This window comes from Podarcis cretensis (assembly GCF_951804945.1).
Source record: "Podarcis cretensis genome assembly, chromosome: 6".
Classification (NCBI taxonomy): Eukaryota; Metazoa; Chordata; class Lepidosauria; order Squamata; family Lacertidae; genus Podarcis; species Podarcis cretensis.
The window spans coordinates 7,769,919-7,783,288 of record NC_137175.1 but is presented as its reverse complement, the minus strand read 5'-3'; the positions used below and the strand labels follow the sequence as shown (position 1 = coordinate 7,783,288).

The window sequence follows — 13,370 nt, the reverse complement described above, 5'->3', positions numbered from 1 at the left end:
CAAAATGTCCCCTTAGGTGCTTTGCAGCGTTAGAATTGTACAGTACAAAAACTTTAAAAGGAGATTAATTCTACAACATTATTAAGACTTCAATGAAGGAAAAGTGGCAATTTCAATAAGTTCCAGAACATAAGTCTTTTATATCTTTTGCAGTTCATAAAGTTTTTATTTCAGTGTACCTTTTATTATGTGGATATTTTTTTTGGGGGGGGGGGAAGAGGGGGCAAAGCACATTAGCGGGTGAACGAGCGAGTATCTCTTCGGAAGCAGAGATGTCTTGGTGTCAATTCTTCCTTTGATTTCAGCCAGGTTTCAAATGCAGGCCTGCCCCCCCCCCCGAAAACAAATTTCTACTTTTTGCATGCATATCAAATACAATTTAATTACGTCTTAACAAGTAACGAAGAATGAAACATGAGATGTGGTGTTGGCAGGGTTCAATCCTGCTCCTGCTTCCTGTAATGTGAAAGGCTGGCCCATCCCATTTCTTGGAGGGTGGGGGGCCTAAGTCTCTCCTGACCCATTTCTGATCAGATTTCTAATGGATTACACTTCCTGGAAAGACATACTTAAAAATAAAAAGTACTCACAAGGGTTTCTGAGGGGTTTGCTGCCTTTAACCCCCACCCCACCCCATTTTTGTGGTGGATGGCAAGATGGAGCTCAACATCTTCTTAGCCTGTTATGCAGTTCCTTAGAGCTTTCAAAGTGTTTCCATTTCCCCATATCTTTACGGCAACCATGTAAGGCAAGTAGTCTTCCAGTATACAATTTTACCCGCATATTTCTGGGGGTGAGTGGGTGGGTCCGGGGCTGAAAATGTGTGTACCTTGCCCAAGTCTACTCATACGGTGAGATCGTGGCTGTGGTGAGATCTGAAACTAAGGCTCACAGCTAACATTCTTAGTTATTGCACTGCAGCAAAGAGGTGAGCTTTCCGAATGGTCTTACCATTTATATATAAAAGAATAATTTATATAAAAAGAATAATTTATATAGAAAATAATAATGTCGTTGCCCTGAGTTAGAAGTTGACTATAACTGTGTAGAGATTCTGTTTCTACATTCTACTGGACACTTACTCATAAAGTGTCAGGTCAGTTATTTAGCCATACAAGAATACAAGGAATGCAGGGAGGGACATGATTTGGGTATGGCGGGAGCTGTAGGAGAGCATGGAAAAACAAGGTGTGGCGGAACAAACCATTTACTCAAGGTCACTTTGGGGCATCTTGTGGGGCCTGAACACCCAGCACAAACACCTGTTGGGTGCCTCCTGACTGCCTGTCCTCCTGACCATGGGCTTATCTGGTGGCACCATACAAGCCAGCCACCATTTTGAACTTCCACAAATGCCCCATTGGCTTCCCAGATCCAGCTGCTGTCAATAAGCCTGTATCAGGGAGGAGACACTGATGTGGAACTGGCTCTACCGTTTCTGAAACCTGTAGCAAGTCATCCCTACTGAACAGCTGAGGGCTGTACTGGCTAGACTGGGATGGGTCCCATGCCACTGGTGGGCCAGAAATAGCTATGAAATCATTATCCAACTACCACCAAAAGATCACTGGGAAGAGACAAATGTGTATGGGGAAGACAGGATGATCCGGGGACTCCTTGACACTACACTCTCCTCTGTGCATTTTTCAGATCTCCCTAAGGGTAATGGAGAGGGACGTGGGTGGCGCTGTGGGTTAAACCACAGAGCCTAGGACTTGCCGATCAGAAGGTCGGCAGTTCAAATCCCCGCGACGGGGTGAGCTCCCGTTGCTCGGTCCCTGCTCCTGCCAACCTAGCAGTTCGAAAGCACGTCTAAGTGCAAGTAGATAAATAGGTACTGCTCCAGTGGGAAGGTAAACGGCGTTTCCGTGCGCTGCTCTGGTTCACCAGAAGCAGTTTAGTCCTGCTGGCCACAAGACCCGGAAGCTGTATGCCGGCTCCCTCAGCCAGTAAAGTGAGATGAACGCCGCAACCCCAGAGTTGGCCACGACTGGACCTAATGGTCAGGGGTCCCTTTTCCTTTAAGGGTAATGGCAGAAGGGCATCCTTATTGATTTGCTACCTTGGCATTCAGAAACGACTGGTTTGCCATTGTGGTAAGCAAACTGGCCTCTTTAAGAAACCAACCTGGCAATTACAAGAGCTTGGTGAGTTTCCCCAAAGAAATGGGATACTTCCATTCCCATTGCATGCTATTGCATAATGAGCAGGTTCAATAAAGTCCCTCTTCTCAAGGGCTAAAGGTAAAGGGACCCCTGACCGTTAGGTCCAGTTGTGGACGACTCTGGGGTTGCGGCGCTCATCTCACTTTACTGGCCGAGGGAGCCGGCGTACAGCTTCCGGGTCATATGGCCAGCATGACGAAGCCGCTTCTGGCAAACCAGAGCAGCGCACGGAAATGCCGTTTACAGTGGCGTAGCGTGGGTTGTCTGCACTCAGGGCAAGGCAAATAATTTGCGCCCCCTAGCCAGGTAGGGGCAGAGAGCTGCGAGTGCGATCGCGCCCCCCCAGATGTTGCGCCTGGTGCGGCTGGCCCCCTGCACCCCCACGCTACGCCACTGGCCGCTTACCTTCCCGCCGGAGCAGTACCTATTTATCTACTTGCACGTTGACGTGCTTTTGAACTGCTAGGGACTGAGCAGGGAGCTCACCCCGCCGTGGGGATTCGAACTGCCAACCTTCTGATTGGCAAGCCCTAGGCTCTGTGGTTTAACCCACAGCGCCACCCACGTCCCCCTCTCAAGGGTTAGATGCGAGCAAAATGCTGCCACTTTTGAGATTATGGCTCAGGAGTTCCTGAATGATGCGTTTCTGTTCCAGAGCTTCAGGCAGGGAGAATTCGCAACATTAACCTTAAGATTAATTTAACCCAAATTAAAACCCAGTTTCTGCTCCTGCTCTCATAATCGCTAATGTTAGGTTTGAAGAAACACCACTCCAAACCTCCAGGTCACATTAATACTGATAAACATGTAAGCATTGATACGTTCCTGTTACTAAGTGTTGAAAAACCTGTGCTTGTTTTCATTGTATACATTACCGTTAGTATTTTCAAAAGGATAAATTGTTTAAAGGATATTGTTTACTATCCACAATACTGGGGGGAATAAAAATGCCATATGAGGGAAGATTTACATCTGTTTTGTAAAAACCTGGGTCTTATTCACCCAATGCTGGCACGACTCTGAATGTTTTCATATTATTTATATCATGCTATATGTTTAGATATGTTATTCATTTTTTTAAAAAAATTGGGAGCTCCTAGTGCCCTCCCATCTAGGCACTGATGTGGTCCACATTTTCCTAGCATCTCCAATACTGTAGGATTAGATCTTGTCAGATAATTCACTGGATCCTTTTCCTTGCTGTGCTAATATTTTATGTGCAGGAAGATTTGTCTTTTTCTTATATTTTTTTACTAAAAATATGAGTGAGGATTCAAACTTGTGAATCTCCCACCTTTGGGTGGTGCAGTCCAGGAGAACAGCATAAAACTCAGATCTTACGACCAAATTAGATGTGATGCTAAATGTGTGAGTATCAATTACACCTGTCTTTAAGGAGAAAATTTGGTTACCAATGCAATAAATAACTGCTCACACCATTTCTGCAGAAAATTACGTGACTCATCAGTACTCAAGACACTGGTATTTAGCTCAGTAATTTGTAAACTCTTTCACTACCCAGTTGGAGATTCTACATTTTCCCCATTCTCTGCTGTCCTCATTGAGATTAATATCATGTTTTCCTGTGAGACTGATGTCTCATAGGCCCTGGAGTGAATGGATTCTGAGGAACAGATCATGGAGACAGAGTCAGCAGGAGACTCCAGAGTTTGAATTTTCAAGCTGAGTCTTAGGTTTTAAGGATCTCGCCAGTTTTGCAATGCTGGCAGATGGTGTTCTCTGCAGGTACTGGTGATATTACATTTTCTCGTTTTGTATCTAACATTTTGTTTACAAAGTGTTTGACTAAGAGGACAAAAAAGTCAAAATGTAAATAGCCAATTCAACCCTGCCCCCATTTTCTCAGAAGTATACACTAATGATATGAGAATTACCGTATTTTTCCATGTATAAGACTAGGTTTTTTCCTAAAAAACAATGTCCAAAATTTGGGGGTGTCTTATACATGGGGGCCATCTCCCCCCATTTTCCTAAATTGGAGTCCCCCAAAATAGGGGTTGTCTTATACTTTGGGGCGTCTTATAGATGGAAAAATACGGTATTTTTTTCCTCCTGCAATTTGCTCAATATTCAAATTACAGCTACGATCAGTTGTGGGAAGTACACAGGTTTTCCAGTTTCCATTTGGAAAACCCACACATTGAAATCTGGATTTCAGATTTCGAACTTCTTAGAGAACTCCACACTCACACAGGCACACAGACTCTCTTTCTGCCCCCCCCCCCCGTTTATCCACCCCGTCAGCTCCATAACACTTGAGTGATGCTGCTCAGCATAGGATGTTCCCACCAATTTGGGGCATTTCAGAAAAGCTGCTCCCAGCGTATAACATCACACTTTACAAGCAAGGAACAAAGCGATAGGATTGGCAAAAGATTTTTCCTCCTACTATTGCATTAGAAAGGCTAGCTTGAGCATAGAGAGAAATAAGTAGGGGGTAATTATGCTTGTATAGTCGGTTTAATGAATGGTAAGATTCTGGTGCTTTAGTCGAGTGTCTCTGCCTTTCCTTCAATAATTGCACAGTTTCAGGAGGCTGTACGGAGTGGTCGCATCATCTCAACAATCAGGAATAATTGGAGCACAAAGTTTCTCTTTAAAGCTTTTGCTATGAAGTGTTTGGATTAAATAAGACCCTCCCGTTACGAAACATCAACTTGGACATTTTTTTCTCTTGAAGAATTTCCCCTATCCACCCATCCTGCAAAATCACCCCTTCCTTCTTGTTGTCCCCCCCCCCCCCATGTTACTGCAAGGCATCGCTGCCCATGTAGGAAGACTCACGTAAGTAGCTCTTTCTTGATCTCCTTGGAAAGGAATTTGAGTTTGAAGTTGGTTAAGGTGATTTCCCCAGGATACTTCCTCTCTTCAAAGTTTTCTTCAGGTACTTCTTGGTCATCTACTTCGGAAGAGGCGAAGGAACGTACGGCAGCCTCTGACTGCAAGAAAGCAGCGAAGGATGTGGGTGGGTTTGAAGGAAAACAGAGCTGTGCACAGAACTCTTTTGCTACCAGTCTGTAAAAACTGCAGAGGATTTTCTAATAGGTGCCCATCATCTCATTCCTAGGTGGTCTCTGAGACCATGGCTAAAGGGGACAGCTTTCCAGTCAGAAACCCTTCAGGGTAAACGCTGGTTCTCTTCTACATTCACAATGAAAGCTGGAAAAGAGATTCCAGCCAGTGCATTTACAACTTCCCATAATCATTCCAGCCTGGGAAGTCAGATAGTACTGGACTGCCAATCCAGTGCCACTTTTAAGTAGAAAAACAAGGGGTGGACAGATTGGTTTATTTCACTTGCGTGGCGAGGCCCTGGGTCCCACAGTTTCCTTAGATAATAAGCACACAGACATAAATGTTTAGGTCAGGCATAAGCAAACTTCGGCCCTCCAGATGTTTTGAGACTACAATTCCCATCATCCCTGACCATTGGTCCTGTTAGCTAGGGATGATGGGAATTGTAGTTCCAAAACATCTGTAGGGTGGGAGTTTGCCTATGCCTGGTTTAGGTTAAGGGGATAAAATAGGCCATGTCAGGGAACTGCCATCAGAGACAGAGGCGGAGGCAAGGCTCCAGAGGGATGCCGGAGAGGGTCCCAGTAGGGAGAGAGGCAGCCCATCCGCTGGGGAAGGAAATCAGCGTAGCACCAGTGGAGAAGGGGGGCAGATGGGGGAATCGGAGAGAAGGCTCCTGGACTCCTCACCAGAGACCAGCGGGGAGAGCACGGGTCCTCCGCTGCCCACACCCTCCCTGCGCAGAAGACTTCCGCGCAGGGAGAGTAGGAGGCGACTGGGCGTCAAAGAACTTCTTTGCTGGAAGAAGTTCAAGAAACGCCCACTGACGGATTCTGCCAGCGATTGAGACAGCCACGGATGGGTGGCTGTCCGGACAGAAAGGGTTCACCCAGGTGACTCAGCCAGGTGTGGCGACGACTTACGCACGAGCAACCCCCTAGAACCATTACAGGCCACAACTTTATTGGTTACAGATGTGAGCAGTTTGGCTTAGGCACTGAGTGAAACCAGACTATATTCTGACTCCTGCCCGTCTACAGGGAGTCTCATAAGGGTTAACCACCAGTAGGGGGAGCCCTGTGATATACATCAATTAAAAGCACCCCCAGGGTCCCCGATGAGGTCATGGCATGACCCTAGCCCACACCCAGGCTTTGGACAGGATCCACACCCCAGATCCCTTTAACAAAATACCCTTAGAAGTGTGGATCCAGAATTGGCCTCCACAGTCACTTACAAACTCATTGTTAAAACGTGTTTATGGAAGACAATCTTACTCGGCTATGAGTGATTGCCAAAGAAGAAGAATCACCACTCAAGCCCCAAAGGTTTGCCGCCAACACCCTCACACCTGCACCCAATCTCTAATGCCCTTAACAATATCGACCAGCGAAATACCATTTCTCATATCGGAAAAGTGAACGGCATCATTGAGAAACAAGGCCTCCTGGGCCACGCCCCCCCCTGGCCAGCCGGATTGGCCGGCTGGGGGGCATAACGCGGCCAGGAGTCCCTATGACGTGGGCGGCATTCCTCCACCCACAGCCGGGTTACTGGGAGGTCCCAGATGCCCTTCTGCAACACCACCCTGCCCCCCGGGAAGGGGAGCGGACTTCTCTCAGTTTTGTGTTTCCCCATTCTTAAATCCAGTTCTTCCCATTTTGGCAGCAGTATGCAGATTTTTTTTTTTTGTTTAAAGCCCTCATGAAAATTCAGCAGCATGTTATTGAGAATTTCTCTCGATAAACACATTTTTGCATGCCGTTTTCACCAACAGATTCATTTCTGCGCTCAACACTTTAGCATAATATAAGCATTTATTATTATTTTTTTGAAACATTGCTTGTCTCACAGAATGTGGCTAAGTGCAAATTCTGAAGAGTAGCTGTGTTTCAGCTGACGTACTGTTTCGCCTTTGAATGTGAACTGGATCAAATTTCTTTCCTTCTCCCACCCATCCATTGTAAAGTCTCTGTCCTTGTTGACTTCTTCAGTGGAGAGTTTATGACGCTTTATGAAAGCCTGTGCTTGAGATGTGAAACTACTTTTGCCAGTAGGTGGCAGTAACAGGGCCATTTTTTTGGCCTTGCTGGTGTCATTAAGCCCAAGAAAAAGACTTCATCAGTCTGGGCAACTTGGTGCATAGGGCGAGACCATGACATTCTTTACACTAGACCGTTGGTCTGCAGCCAACCATTCAGTCTCAACCTTGTTGTCCTATAGCAGGCATCCCCAAACACGACCCTCCAGATGTTTTGGGACTACAACTCCCATCATCCCTAGCTAACAGGACCAGTGGTCAGGGATGATGGGAACTGTAGTCCCAAAACATCCGGAGGATTGAATTTAGGGATGCCTGTGCTATAGCAATCCTTCCTTCAAGGTATCTGTCTGGCCCAAGTGCTTGTCAAACAAAATTAAAATAATAGAGTAAGATGATGAAGAGATAACAATTTCTTCCAAAGTGCTGAAAAAGTGGGGGTCTTCAGTGGTGCAAGCAGATGCAATGTTAATTTCAGTGGATTTCCCCAGCAGCTGTGTGCATGGCCCCCTTTCGTGATGAAGCCATGCAGTTTCTTTGGGTTGAGCCTGTTGAATGGTTACTTTAAATGTAAAGGTTCATCATTGTTCCACCTAATGTGTATGTCTTTAAGGGGCCAGAGCAAGGGCCAGAGCAAGATAACGAGACCCAGCTTTACAGCTGTGAAACATAGCAGGTGCTGCTGAGTTGCATTGATTAAGGGGTGTCAGCATTTGCATGTAGTATATAAGGAGCAGCACCTAGCTCTCCCATTACCCTGGGGGTTGGGTTGGTGGTTGGGTCTGGTTTGTTGTTAATGTATTTAGTGTATAAGGAGTTTTTGTTTTTTGTAATTAAAACCTTGTTTAAGTTATTTCTTTTTAATGCATGGTCTCCCCAGCAAGCTCTCTGCAGCGCTAAAGGTAAAGGTAAAGGTACCCCTGCCCGTACGGGCCAGTCTTGACAGACTCTGGGGTTGTGCGCCCATCTCACTTAAGAGGCCAGGGGCCAGCGCTGTCCGGAGACACTTCCGGGTCACGTGGCCAGCGTGACAAAGCTGCTCTGGCCAGAGCCAGAGCCAGAGCCGCACACGGAAACGCCGTTTACCTTCCCGCTGGTAAGCGGTCCCTATTTATCTAGTTGCACCCGGAGGTGCTTTCGAACTGCTAGGTTGGCAGGCGCTGGGACCGAGCAGCGGGAGCGCACCCCGCCGCAGGGATTCGAACCGCCGACCTTTCGATCGGCAAGCCCTAGGCGCTGAGGCTTTAACCCACAGCGCCACCTGCGCTACCATACTGCAAATAGCCAACATCTTTGGTTATGGGCCCAGCTGCTGAGTGGATGACTGCATATTTTTGGACTCTGAGAAAGGTTTGAAAACTCCTTCTCCTGTTGGCGTAGTCCTGTGGGTCTGGAAGAGTTCCAGAATGGTTGACCGGGTTCCAGAAGCTGAGAAGGCTCTGGTCTTCCCACAGCTAACAGATGAGAACTATAGTTTATGGTCTTTTCGGGTGGAGGCGCTTTTGACCTCTAGAGAAGTATGGACCTATGTAACTGATGACCCTCCTGACCCTGTAACAAATGCTTGGTCGAAAGGAGATGCGAAAGCCAGGGCGATAATTAATTTGGCAGTCAGCGACCAGCAAGTAGTCTATATAAGGAATAAGAAAACTGCCAAAGAAATGTGGGACAGTCTTGCAGCAGTGCATGTTAGAAAGGAGTCAGCGTCTGCATCGACGTTTTTCAAGCAGCTGTACCAGACGAAGTTGCAGCCTGGTGGTGATTTGGCAGCACACTTGAGATGTCTGGAGGCAATACGCGGCGAATTAATTCGAAGGGACATGGACATACCTGATATTCAGTATGTTTTTATCATTCTTTATTCCCTTAACGAGGACTTTGATGGTATAGCTAGCCAGATATCTGCCGTTATACCAGCACAATGAACTGTGGAAGGGGTAACGGCAAGATTAATGGGCGAGTTGGATAGAAGGGAGGCTTGTGCCATAAGCACTCCTATTTCCAGAAAGAATGAGGAACGCCATATGCAAACTTGTGGTGATACAACTGCATTTAAAGCTCTCAAGCGTTGTTGGTTCTGCAATAAGCAAGGACATTTTGCAAAGGACTGCAGATCCAAAAGAAAGCAAAGTACTCCTAAGCCTGTTTCTGTTCGTCAGTCACGGTTGTCAGCCCAGCAGTCGACATCGTACCGTAAAGACAGAAACGAGCCGCGAGCTTTTCACACTCGGACTGCAGATCATAAAAGAATTAAAGGTGCCAAGTGGAAGTCTTTTATTGTGGACTCAGGAGCGTCTCACCATGTTTGCAACGATCGAAGCTTGTTTATTTCTTTCGAAGAGGAAATTGGTAATGTACATTTAGCCAATTCACAAGTCTTGCAGTCACTTGGCAGGGGTACTGTTAAACTTGACTCTTTAAACATTACAATAGCGAACTGCATATACTGCCCATCAGTGGACAATTTATTATCAGTAAGGTGTTTTGCTCGTCAAGGCATAACTGTGCGTTTCTTAAAGTCAATGTGTGAGTTTTTCGATGGGAACAAACGTCTATTGTATGCCTGGGACTCTGATGGTTTATATAGACTGTATTTTCGTACCTACTCCCAATCTCCTATAAATTGCAGAGCAGCACAGTCAAGCCAGGGGTTGAGGAATGTAAGGCCTCACTCCGGGTGTGCCCACGAGGCGCACAGAATTCTGGGACACCTGAATTTTGCTGATGTAATTAAGACAAAGAATATTGTTAATGGCCTCAACTTAAAACCATGTAAATTCTTTATGCAATGTTTATCCTGTTGCAAGAATAAGATTAAGGTTGCACACAAGGGTAGGTGCTCAGATAGGAAAGTAACTGAGCCATTTGAACGTGTACATTGTGATTTAGTTGGGCCACTCCCACCATCATTAGGAGATTCTAAGTACTGGCTTACCCTGATAGACCAGTATAGTAGATATTGTTGGACTTATGCAATAGCTGAGAAGTCCCAAGCATTTGAGAAGTACAAAGTTTTTTGCAACTGGGTAAAAACGCACTTTAACAAACCAATTAAGAACTTGTTTTCTGACCGGGGCGGAGAATTTGTTTCTGAGGATTTTGAGAAATTCCTGGAAGCGCAGGGGACTACTCATGAGTTATCTTGCCCCCGAAGTCCCTGGCAAAATGGGCTTGTTGAAGTTGTGCAGCGTGACTTACAGGCAGGGGTTAAAACGTATCTGCACGATGCTAACCTGCCCAAAGACTTTTGGGCTGAAGCGCTTAATGCGTTTTGTTATGTTAGAAATCGCAGTTATCATTCTGGTTTAGATGTCACCCCCTATGAGAAGCTGTTTAAAAAATGCCCTAATCTGAAATACCTACGTATTTGGGGTTCAGATGTAATTATGCATTATCCCGCTAAGCAGAAATTGGGTGAGCGTAGTGTTCAGGGAAAATTAATGGGCTACCAGCAGGGGGCGTACAGAATTTACATACCAGCAACTGGCAAATTTCATATTACCAGAAGCATGATACAAACTGTAAATTGGAATGGAGTTGCTGTTTTCCAGGATGATGATGGTATAGATAGTACTGAGGAAGAAGAGGAAGAAGTAGAAGCAGCAGCAGGAAATGGTGCTTCTGAATTAATGGAAAAAGACAAAAAGCCTGTTGAATCTGATAATTTGCTTGATGATTTAAAGTCACAGGCACCAGAGGGGAGGTTAGATTCTCTTGAGTTTTCTGACCGTGAGCTTAGCCTACAGGCACCTCTTCAGTCTGACAATGATGATTTACAACCTGAAACTAGTAGTTCACTTAGTCCCATTAAGTCTGAGGAGTCTGACTCTCCTTCTGGACTAAGACGTTCAGATAGAAAGAGACAGAAGCCACAACGTTTTGCAGATGAACATTTTAATACTGTGTATGCCAATAAGGCGGTTTTTGAGCCAAAAAGCTACAGTGATGTTCAGAATTTACCTAAGCACCAAGCTGCAAATTGGTATAAAGCTATGAACTCTGAGATAGCTTCTTTAAAAGAGCATAACACTTGGTCTCTTGTACCACAAACCCCAGATATGAGACTTATTGATTCAAAATGGGTTTATAGAGTTAAAATGAATGACAAAAATGAAGTTGTAAGGTACAAAGCAAGATTAGTTGCTAAGGGTTTTCAACAAATTCCAGGCGAAGATTATGATTTGTGTTATTCACCAAGTGTAAAATATGAAACAGTTAAGCTTTTGTTAAAAGATGCATCACAACGTGGACATTCTGTTTATCACCTAGATATAAAAACTGCATATTTGTTTGCAGATTTAAAAGAACAAATTTTTATGCGTGTCCCTGAAGGCATAGACACCGATGAAGGTTTGGTATGCAAATTAAATAAATCCCTTTATGGTCTGCACCAAAGTGGAAGGAATTGGCACCAAACTTTAGCAAAAGAATTGCTGGATATTGGTTTTTCACAAGGAAAGGCAGACAACTGTGTGTTCATAAAGGAAAGGGCAAACTCTGTAACAAAGATGTGTGTATGTAGATGACGTGTTAATTTCTACAAAAACTAAACAGGAATATGAACAGGTAGTATCACAGTTACAGAAGAAATTTGTTGTGGTGGAATTAGGCATAGCTAAAAATTACTTATCCATGCAAATTGAGAAAGGCAAAAATGGATCTTTTCTGGTTCATCAAACTGCAAAAATTGATGATCTTGTTGAAATGCTACGTTTAGAAAATGCAAATGGGAAGGAAACGCCTATGGTGTGTGGTTTCACCTTTACAGGTGAAGATAAGCCATTTCCTAACAAAACTTTGTATCGTTCTGCTATAGGCAAGCTAAATTTCATTCAAAGAATCTCAAGACCAGATATAACTTATGCTTTTCACTTTCTGGCAAAATTTGTGGAAAAGCCCACTACACAATGTTTCTCTGCTCTTAAGAGAGTGGTAATGTACCTTAAACATACCAAACATTATAGGTTGCAGTTTACATCAAGTATTGACAAAGGTTTTGAAATTTTCTGCGATGCATCTCATGCAGTGGAACAAAATAATTGCAGGGGTGTGTCTGGTATGGTGTTTTGTTATAACGGTTGTCCATTTGAATGGAAGTCCCAGACACAAACCATTGTTTGTCTCTCCACAACCGAGAGTGAATTATGTGCATGCGTTCAGGCCACTCGTGATGTAGAATGGTATCTGCAAGTATTTGCAGACCTACAGATGCAAGTAACACTACCAGTAAAAGTTTACCTTGATTCCCAGAGTGGACTTGCTATCCTATGTTCAGAAACCAATACGCAGCGCACCAGAGTCTTAAGATTACGTTTACAATTTGTAAAGAAACTAATTGCTGACGAAATGATTGTATTTGAATATGTCCCAGGTGATAATCAAATTGCGGACATTTTTACAAAAGCACTTCCAAAGGTTACACATGAAAAACATGTACAAAGTATGCTTTATGTTTTTGTTCCACAATGATGAACCGCAGGGGAAATGTTGAATGGTTACTTTAAATGTAAAGGTTCATCATTGTTCCACCTAATGTGTATGTCTTTAAGGGGCCAGAGCAAGGGCCAGAGCAAGATAACGAGACCCAGCTTTACAGCTGTGAAACATAGCAGGTGCTGCTGAGTTGCATTGATTAAGGGGTGTCAGCATTTGCATGTAGTATATAAGGAGCACCACCTAGCTCTCCCATTACCCTGGGGGTTGGGTTGGTGGTTGGGTCTGGTTTGTTGTTAATGTATTTAGTGTATAAGGAGTTTTTGTTTTTTTGTAATTAAAACCTTGTTTAAGTTATTTTTGAGTCCCTTTCTTTTTAATGCATGGTCTCCCCAGCAAGCTCTCTGCAGCGCTACCATACTGCAAATAGCCAACAGAGCCATGGGACAAATACAGTGGCCGAGCCTTAATTCGAATCCTGTTCTTCTTTCTCCTACATTGCTGGAAGCAAAGTAAGGAAATAGGAAGAACTGTAACGAGGAAGCCAGTCAGCAATGTGGTTCCCGGTGCAAGATCATTTACAGGCCACTGGCGTCCAGAATTTCATGTGCCTGTTGGAACTTCTTTTCAGAACCTGCCCCCCAAACCATGCAATTAACTGATGGAATTCAGGGCATTGGGATGACTAGTAGTAT

At 44.6% G+C, this 13,370-nt stretch overlaps 1 protein-coding gene across 4 annotated transcripts in view; it reads right to left on the bottom strand.

Annotated features, from left to right (window-relative positions):
- The window catches only part of MYT1 (myelin transcription factor 1), a 179,402-nt gene that overhangs the window by 45,496 nt on the left and 120,536 nt on the right, over positions 1-13,370 (bottom strand). For all 4 annotated transcript variants that reach the window (XM_079978961.1, XM_079978960.1, XM_079978962.1 and 1 more), the window contains exon 14: positions 4,971-5,125. In XM_079978961.1, the coding sequence (XP_079835087.1) occupies positions 4,971-5,125 (155 nt within the window). The remainder of the gene's footprint in view (positions 1-4,970; positions 5,126-13,370) is intronic.